General features: G+C 40.5%; 2 protein-coding genes across 2 annotated transcripts; both read right to left on the bottom strand.

Annotated features, from left to right (window-relative positions):
- Positions 1-3,179: 3,179 nt before the first annotated feature.
- On the bottom strand, positions 3,180-4,999 carry LOC135350981 (TNF receptor-associated factor 4-like). Its single transcript, XM_064549871.1, has 2 exons — positions 4,725-4,999; positions 3,180-4,460 (listed from the first exon to the last, which is right to left on the bottom strand). The coding sequence occupies exons 1-2, from the start codon at positions 4,942-4,944 to the stop codon at positions 3,364-3,366; spliced, it is 1,317 nt and encodes a 438-aa protein (XP_064405941.1). The 5' UTR covers positions 4,945-4,999; the 3' UTR covers positions 3,180-3,363.
- Positions 5,000-5,397: 398 nt separating this feature from the next.
- LOC135350982 (TNF receptor-associated factor 5-like) lies at positions 5,398-6,882 on the bottom strand. Its single transcript, XM_064549872.1, has 2 exons — positions 6,611-6,882; positions 5,398-6,565 (listed from the first exon to the last, which is right to left on the bottom strand). Exons 1-2 carry the CDS (start codon positions 6,843-6,845, stop codon positions 5,496-5,498), a joined length of 1,305 nt encoding a protein of 434 aa, XP_064405942.1. The 5' UTR covers positions 6,846-6,882; the 3' UTR covers positions 5,398-5,495.
- Positions 6,883-9,016: the final 2,134 nt, after the last annotated feature.

Raw genomic sequence — 9,016 nt, 5'->3', positions numbered from 1 at the left:
TCCCACTCGTTTTACACTTAGAAAACAACTAGCAGTGCTGTGGAGTGTTTTACTGTCTCCAAGTGTATGTAATTATACTTAATGAATTGGAAATTGAAATGTATGCTCACCAGCCTAGTATATATAGAAACTTTGTACAATTGATTCATCAAAAGTGAAAACAATTATTAAGAAAGTTACATGGTGTATTATGTATCTTGTCGTGTGAATGATCATGGTTATTGCCTCAAACTAGTGGACTTCTTGATGGTTTTCTTTTTCGTTGGCAGCAAAAGAGAAGCCTCTGACAGTCACAAATACATTCACAATTTCAGGGAACTAAGCATCCTCTGATGATTTTATATCTACTGGGAAACAAGTATCCAATACCACTAGCTCTGCACATTCTCCTTACTATTACCATGTACCGACACACTGTTGATCGTGTCTCTTTCCCTCTTGTTTCACTGCTTATGCAATGAGTTTTCCTCAAGAAAAGAGAACAAGAAAGCGAGGCGCGGATGTTTTCCGAGGCCCACTTCCGTTTCCAATCCCTCTCTCCTACATCTATGGTACAACCTACTGGTTGTGCTAACCTACTGGTTGTACTAATACGGTATACTGTTTACATTAATTTGTATAAATAACATTAGTGGTCTATCACATGTCTACATGTGCACACTAAAACTAGTTTCTGTACAATATTATGTATAATGGACAAAAGTTAATCTTAGGCCACTCCAAGTGACACTCTGGTTTCTGGTCCTGAAGTTTTTCTAATTGCATGCGGGCGGGCGGCTTTTCTCATTATGTCATTATCAATTTCACCTCATTATTTTGCAAATGAATATCATTATCACACTATTTTGTACCACACGGACCATTCTGCGCATGCGTAGTAGAAATAATGAGATAGAAATCCAATAATGAGATACATGTAGAAATCCAAGAATAAAATCTGATGCGGGCGGTGGACCAGAAACCAGAGTATCACTTGGAGTGGCCTTAAGTCACATTGTTCCATGTTTACGCTAGCCAAGACTTATAGCCTGCTCTTCGTACTTTGACTTTGAAGAGCACGTTTTTCCCACAATAGTCAATTTTGTTTATCGTATGTAAAGTAGTAAGCTTATTTAACTCTGCTTCTTGTGCACCAATGACTTTACTCCGCTGATCTTGTGTGCATTCATACTCTGTGTGATTTTGGTCCTTTGTCTGGTTAAGAAGCGTGACCTTGATGCTACCCAAAAATCTTGGCGTAGCTTTCACATATATCCTCATGTCTGGTTGGATCTCTCTCTCGAACTTTTTGACAGTAAATGTTAGTACTAATTCACAGTCAGTATGTTTATAGTGTAGAGGTGGACTATTAAATATATTATCGCCTTTAAGTGGGTCTCATTTCAAAATGAACGGCTCTTTTTCTGGTATTCTTTCGGAAGAATTAACTTTGCTAGAGAGGCTGGTTATAACTCTATCTTGTTTTTCAACTGTTTGCATCAACTCAAGTACTTTTTCTTTTGCACCTTGGAGATGTAGCTTGGAATCTTCCTCGTGTTTCTTCATTTTTTTCTCACCTCTTTCTCTTCACAGCCAAGTTTAGCAAACTTGCATGGAGTCGGCTCAAAATCACATTCAGATCGATGTCTTTCTATATCTTCTCTGTGCATTGCATCGTATATTTGGGCACTCAACTATCCCTTTTTTGCATTCTTGCGGATGATCTTTAGTGATTGTTTTGAATTCTCCTGTTTCAGAACAGAGCTCGCATTCGTGTGGTCGACGGGGGCACGCATTTTGTTCGTGGTTTTCTAGGTCTCGACGAAGCAATCGTGTACAATCACATTCATACATGCATGCCACTATAGCATAATCACATTGTCGTGATGGTCCTTTGCGCTGCCCAATTCACCTTCCCATAGACACCCATATTCACGATTGTTGCACTTCACCTTCAATCGATTCACATCTTGGTCACCTAAATTATGAGTATGTAAGTTTTTAACCTTAAGAATTATTATTTAGCTTATTTTCTTACCTCTTTGATCGGGGTAGGTAGCAAACTCTTGTCGACAGTTAGGGCAAGTCAGATTGCTACTTTTCTGTCTGTGATTGTCTACACACTTGTTGCAAAATAGTTTTCCACATTCCCCGTGCTGTTGAGCTTGTTTCACAACAGAGTGGCATATCTGACACGTTAAGCTATCTGGAAGTAGATCTACTTTTATAAACTCGTACTGGGGCTCTTCCATTGCTTAAACAAATAGTGCATGCAAGTCGTCTTGTTTGGTTCAAAAGTTAGTATGTTATCACATGACTTTTTAGGGGTGTACATTTTTCTGTATTTCACATGATTATTATCACATTGCCTGTTATGTTTCGTGCAGTGGGTTTAATTGCTGTAGAGATGTAACAATAAGTTTGTGTGCACATTCATTTCTTATCGTGTCTCAGTACGCTTGCTCATATCAGGGTCCTAAATTTTTGTAGCAAAAGTCTTGTTAGTTTGCTCTGCATTTGGCATCAGCCATTATTCACTTCGCACGTTTATAGCATTACCAACAATCTATGGGGGGTGATCAGTGCCAAAACCTCCAGTTCTTTTTATTTAGTACTAAAATTATTTGCATGGTAAAGTTGTACATACAAATGACACGCTCTCTCTTGTTTGCATGGTGAAGTTCTACATACAAATGATACTCTCATTTGCATGGTGAAGTTCTACATACAAATGACATGCTCTCTCTTGTTTGCATGGTGAAGTTCTACATACAAATGATACTCTCATTTGCATGGTGAAGTTCTACATACAAATGACATGCTCTCTCTTGTTTGCATGGTGAAGTTCTACATACAAATGATACTCTCATTTGCATGGTGAAGTTCTACATACAAATGACACGCTCTCTCTTATTTGCATGGTGATTTTCTACATACAAATGATACTCTTATTTGCATGGTGAAGTTCTACATATAAATGATACTCTTATTTGCATGGTGAAGTTCTACACACGATGAAAGTTCTACATACAAATGAGAAGTTCTACATACAAATAACGCTGCATGGCAAATGATAAGCTTTGTTAGTTTTACAATGACACTCTCATATATATTTGCATTGACTTGAAACCAAAGAGCTGGAGGTTTTGGCACTGATCACCCCCCATAACAATCACATTTCCCGTAATTTCTAGCAAAGATTTTGTAAAAATTATTATATTATGATTTAATTACTCGTCAGTAAAAAGCTTGCATTGAGGCATCAGCACATAATTATATAGCATTACTAAATAAATAGTTTGTATTGTAACACAATCGTAAACATGTTTGTGTAGTTAGGTATGGCATAATTTATATAGCATTTTATTACAATGGTTACATTGTTCATGTGGTACACTCCAGCCATGGCTTGTCCCCTGGGACTTGTACAACGATTTGAAAGTACAAATTATCGTTCCTCAGGTACTGTGTCGCCTTTTTACTATCGTACACTAGCCTGCTGTGTGCAATGAGGCGGGCCTTGCCCCACCCACTAGACCTCTCTCCGCCAACCACTACACGTCCATTCATCTCCTCGTCTTCGTCAGTGGGGAAAGCAATGTTAAACTTGAGATGATTCTTATCATCAATTTGGTTAATCAACTCCACCACTACGGTGCCTTTGAACGGCCATGTCAAGGAATTGTCGTTGTCTCCCTTCTCAAGATGAACATAAAGAGAGACGTGTGTATTCTTTCCAACTCCATTGCCGTTTGGCCAGGCTGCAAGAATCAACCTATATCCACCTTGACTCGAGTAGAAAGGGGGGCTGTAAATAACCTTGTTTTGTCGCTTGTACTCAGAGAACTTTGTGAATCGGAAGTATATCGGTGCTGTGTATCTCCTGCAGCTGCCAATGCTTTCCTTGATGACTTCTATGTCTTTGTTCTGCTGCTTTATCTGAGCTCTGAACATCTTATCCTGCTCTTTAATCAGTTTAGTCAGCTCCAAAACCTTCTCTTTAGTTTTCTGAAGATGTTGATGGTCGTCTTCCTCGTGAGCTATCAAATCTCTCCTGGGCAGGTGTTTTGTGCAACCAAGCTCGTTAAATTTGCAGCTGCCTACTTCAAACTGACACTCGAATTTGTGTTTCTCCAACTCGGAACGTGGGATGCTGTCTTCACATTCGGGGTGTGGGCAGCGAACTTTAACTCCGGGACAGGTTTCGAGGTGTAGAGATACCCTCTCTGCATACACCCCAGGTTCCGCGCAATGTGGGCAAATGTATTGTCGTCTCACACATTCGTTTGCCAGGTGGTTCTGAAGACCTTTGCGAGAAATGTGCACTGTTTCTTGATTCACGGTGCATCCATTTGGGCAGATGACCTGGGTATATTCGCATTCCTTGGTATGCTCATCTAGAGAACTGAGTGCTCCTGTCCACTGGCAGCCATTATTTGCACCTGTGCATCCCACCTTTATCGTCTTGATCTCTTGGTCACCTGTGTAAATGTTGTGTTGCAGGCATTGTATACTGCAGGCCATATCTTATGTAACATTATCAAGATGTATTTTTTGCTATTTCAGCTACCGTACTTCTTCTAGAAGAAATAGCCAATGGTGCCTTATGGGATAAATCTGCGCCTTATTAGAAGGGAGCCTCTTTTAGAAGAAGTACTGTAGCTTAAAAGTTACAGCAATGCTGAACACTTACATCGAATCTTAGAACATTGTTTGTGCATGCCTATGTAATTTTTGGAGCTCACTCTTTCCATCAAAGAAGGTGATTAGCTGGAGATCACAGTTAGGGCATTTGTTGCTTCTCTGTCGGTGCTGAGTCAGACAGCTGTTACAGAAGAGCTTCCCACACTCTCCATGTTGTTGAGGTTGCCTGGCTACAGCTAGACAGATGACACACTTGAGCCCATGAGGAGGCTCCTCCACAAACTGATAGCCATAGCCTCCTCTAACTCTAGTGATAGCCATCTTGGTCAGAAATAATAAATTTTGAATATAATTTTACATGTGACTACATGTATTGTGTTTTGCTTATATAGACGACAGTCAACATGTTAATTGAATTCCTGTGGTTTGCACGAAGAGGTGATTGTATGTTTGCATGAAAAACTTGTATCGAAATGAACATAAACTAGTACTTCAGAAGTGGCAATGCCTTAAAAATCATCTACCGTAGCCAACTCTACTACCTTTCTGGCCGCTAATACTATAAGTCACATTCATGACGTATAATTAAGCTACTAATCCTCTTAAGTTATTAGATATGCAATACATTTGACGTATTATTGCAGTTGGTTTAGGCTGGTGCTAATATATGTTTACCATTGTTCTGTTAAGGTTTTGTATACATTTTGAAGCGTGAAGCATAATTACATAAATTATAATCATTTTGTCTCTGGTTGAGTTTATAATTGGCGAGGGTAGATATAAAATTTAAATGTGTTTAGTATATAAAACGTGAGGTGTGGAGTCAGCCAAAACATAACATTACCATATACAGCGTACAGCGACACAATAGATCATGCAGAGCCTTTTTTAACAGGCTTTTCTACACTAGTAATACGAAAGTACAGCGTGTCACTCCTTAGGTACTGCCTTTTACTTGAGATGTTTGCCAGTTCTCTGTTAGAGATAAACTGTTCCTTTCCCCAACCTGTTGTGGTCTTGCCCTCAACCATTTTCCCGCTGACATAGTCAATATTAGGGAAATGAATATCATTGCTGAAATGGTTGCGGTCTTGTAGCTGATTGAGTAACTCGACTTTTACAGAGCCTTGAAACGGCCAGGTTAGGTATTCGTCATCTTGTCCTTCTGTAATGGCTAGATATACAGAGACGTGTGTGTTTGCACCCTGGTTTTGACCGTTTGCAGAAATCACCAGTTGAAATCGATAGCCCGTTTTGAGGTAGAACTTCGAACTGGCAAATAGCTTGTCTTGCAGCTTGTGCATGTCGAATTCTCTAAACTTAAGAGTAGTCGGTCCTTTGTATCTCACACAAGTGAGCATGCTGTGATGAAGATCAGCTAGTACTTTGTTTCTCTGTTCAATGAATACTCCGAACCTTGTCTCCCTCTGTTTGAGGATCAGTGTGAGCTCTAGTACATTCTCTTTAGTTAGCTGTAAATGGAGTAGGTCATTTTCTTCGTGCTCCTGTAAATCAGCTAGTTTCAGTATAGCAGGACAGCCAACATCCGCAAACTTGCACTGTACGGCTTTGTGCGGGCAATAGTTGATGTGGGTATCAAGGTAGCAACGTTGTATACTTTGGTTGCACTCGGGATAAGGGCATTGAACTTTAGCCTTTGGGCAGCTGTCAATATGTAGCGTTGTTATCTTCTCGTATGGTCCCAAGATGCTGCAGTGTGGGCACTGGTGTGAACGGTTTGGGCAGATGGCTAAATGTTCGTTCAAATCTTTTTGTAGTAGTTTAGCGTCCGACTCGAATGTTTTGCAGTTGTTGGGGCATCTCACGGCCTGGTAGTTGCATGCTGTGCTGTGTCTGAGCATAAAGCCCAGATCTCCAACCCATGGACAGCCATTGACCACATTGCTGCATTTCACCTGTAGGGCCTTCACTTCTACATCACCTATAATACTGGTTATAATAACAATAACACGGTACATGTACTCACTCTTTCCATCGTAAAACGTGTTTAGCTGGAGATCACAATTAGGGCATTTGTTGTTTTTCTGTCGGTGCTGAGCCAGACAGCTGCTACAGAAGAGCTTCCCACACTCTCCATGTTGTTGAGGTTGCCTGGCTACAACTAGACAGATGACACACTTGAGCTCATGGGGAGGCTCCTCCACAAACTGGTAGTCATAGCCTCCTCTAACTCTAGTGGTAGCCATCTTTGTTGTTTTCATTGACTGTCGTTACATAACTCAGGTTTTTGAGTTGACCTTTTTGCTGTCCATTCCATTAGTCTGGCCACGCCCTCCCATACTTTAGAGGCTGGAAATCGAGACTACCATTCCCATGTGGTTGATTTTTAGATTGTGGTTTTGTCTGCAGTGCTGAGCGTAATCATGTGATTCTCTACTTGGCATGCAGAGGTAATTCCATCCTTACTACACGCTTACTAAGCATTGAAACTACTAGCACTAAACAATACTTCTTGGCACAACTGTAACTAGTGAGCACTAGAGAGCTGACAAAAATAATGCTGATTCAGCAATAATTATGCACATAATCTTCAGTGCGGCCTGGAATCGAGGCTAATTATTGCTGACTGTGCACAATTGTTGCTGAATCAGCATTCTTTTAAAAACTTTTCGTCAGTTCTACCATAGATACTGTACACTCCGTGGATGTGAAACGTAGGTAGTATACGGGTAGATTACGGAGTATTCATGTTCACTCAATGCAACGGCACCCAGCTGCAGAAATGGACACTTTTAGTGTTGTTTTTCTTGCACAGCTGCGCACTTGTGGCTTCAGTTGAGGAGAAGGCTTGCTGTACTCGTAGGTGGGAGGTAAGTCTATCATAGAGCATGTATATTGAGCCTACATTATTAGTGGATAGCCTTTTGGAGCTCATTTTTGTCTGTAACTTACTAGGTGACAAGTTTGTGGTTAGGCGATCTTTGGTTGGGTTTATGGTTGGAACATTTCGCTTTGCTTTCCTGTTAGTCTATGAAGTGAAGTACTGGGAGAATGTGTTCAGCACTTAAGGAAATGTATAAGGCTAGCAGCAAACTGAATGATAGGTCAAAAATAGGTGTTCAACAGTACCTATCTTGTGGTTAGGCGATCTTGCCAACAAAAAGCTCCATCACTTAAATGATGTGGTCATTCAATAATATAGATGTCCTTATACCAGGAGAATCTATTTTGACCCTCAGTAAATGTTTTGTTATTTCAGGAAAGCGTGTCTTTTTGTGGTGAACATGTTTACTCATACAAATGTACTGTATGATGATGATGCATACATGATCGTACAACAGCGGCCTGAGTAAATTATTATTACTAACATACTTTTTTAATTTAGGTAATGCTCTATCACCAAAGGAAGCGGAAAGGAGCATAATTATTCCCTGATGCAAGACTAACAAACAAGTGTACGAGCACAAGTAGCGATAAGACGAAGAAGAATCCTCCTTCAACTTTAAATCAGTTTTAGTTGTCCATTTAGTTGTCTATTACTAAGTCTATCTCCGTGCATGGATGCCTGCCTATATAATATTCTGTGTGCATACATGCTGTGCTATATATACAATGTCATCACAAAATTAAGTAAGCAGTGTACATGTAGCTAGATCAGGTTCCAATATGATTTCTGCATCCACTTTCATTCATGAACATCTCTCTTGGCTCTCCCTGCGCAGAGAATCAGTTAGCACTGGAAGAACTTGGACTGGGAGCTTCAGTTATCTGATCACTCACACGTAGTTACTGTTATTATTGTATCCATGCAGTAGTTCCGTATACTATAGGGAATTCCGGATACTCGGTCCGTGTCATCCGTTGCAATGAGTGTTTCAGGACTTTTGGTAGTGGGCGGAAGTGTTTCACATCCACGGAGTGTACAGTATCTATGGTTCTACTGGGTACGGGTGGGGCTCGATCTGCAGCTAACGCTGCTTTGCCTGCAAGTATAGTAGTGCTATGGAGTAGAAACCAGAAACGGGCATGCCGCTAAATATTGTTCTACACGTGAGCTTATAATTTATTAATCGCACCTGGTCGGTCTACGATGATGTCTCTATCTTCTTCAGCGAGTAGTACAGTATGTCAAGACTCAATGATTAGGCCACTCCAAGCATAGATAGTAGAGGAAGGGGATTGTGAACGAGATCACGTGAACTCAATTTCATGGACTGTCCGTGTTAGACGGAAGCATTAGCAGAATGGCCGGAAGTAGACAGGAAGTATATAGATCTGTGTTGCTGGGTATGGTTGCAGCCTCCTCTGTGGGCCCTTCTGCTAGTGAAGACATATCAAGGAAGTAGGACTCTGAGCTATGTGTGTATGCAAGCTTTTAGTTTTGAAATTCTTTTTTTTGTAGGTTCTTTCTACTCTGGAAATGTGTCCATGC

Source organism: Halichondria panicea, chromosome 17, assembly GCF_963675165.1.
Source record: "Halichondria panicea chromosome 17, odHalPani1.1, whole genome shotgun sequence".
NCBI lineage: Eukaryota > Metazoa > Porifera > Demospongiae > Suberitida > Halichondriidae > Halichondria > Halichondria panicea.
The sequence above is the reverse complement of the archived record's forward strand: the minus strand, read 5'-3'. Positions and strand labels throughout refer to the sequence as shown.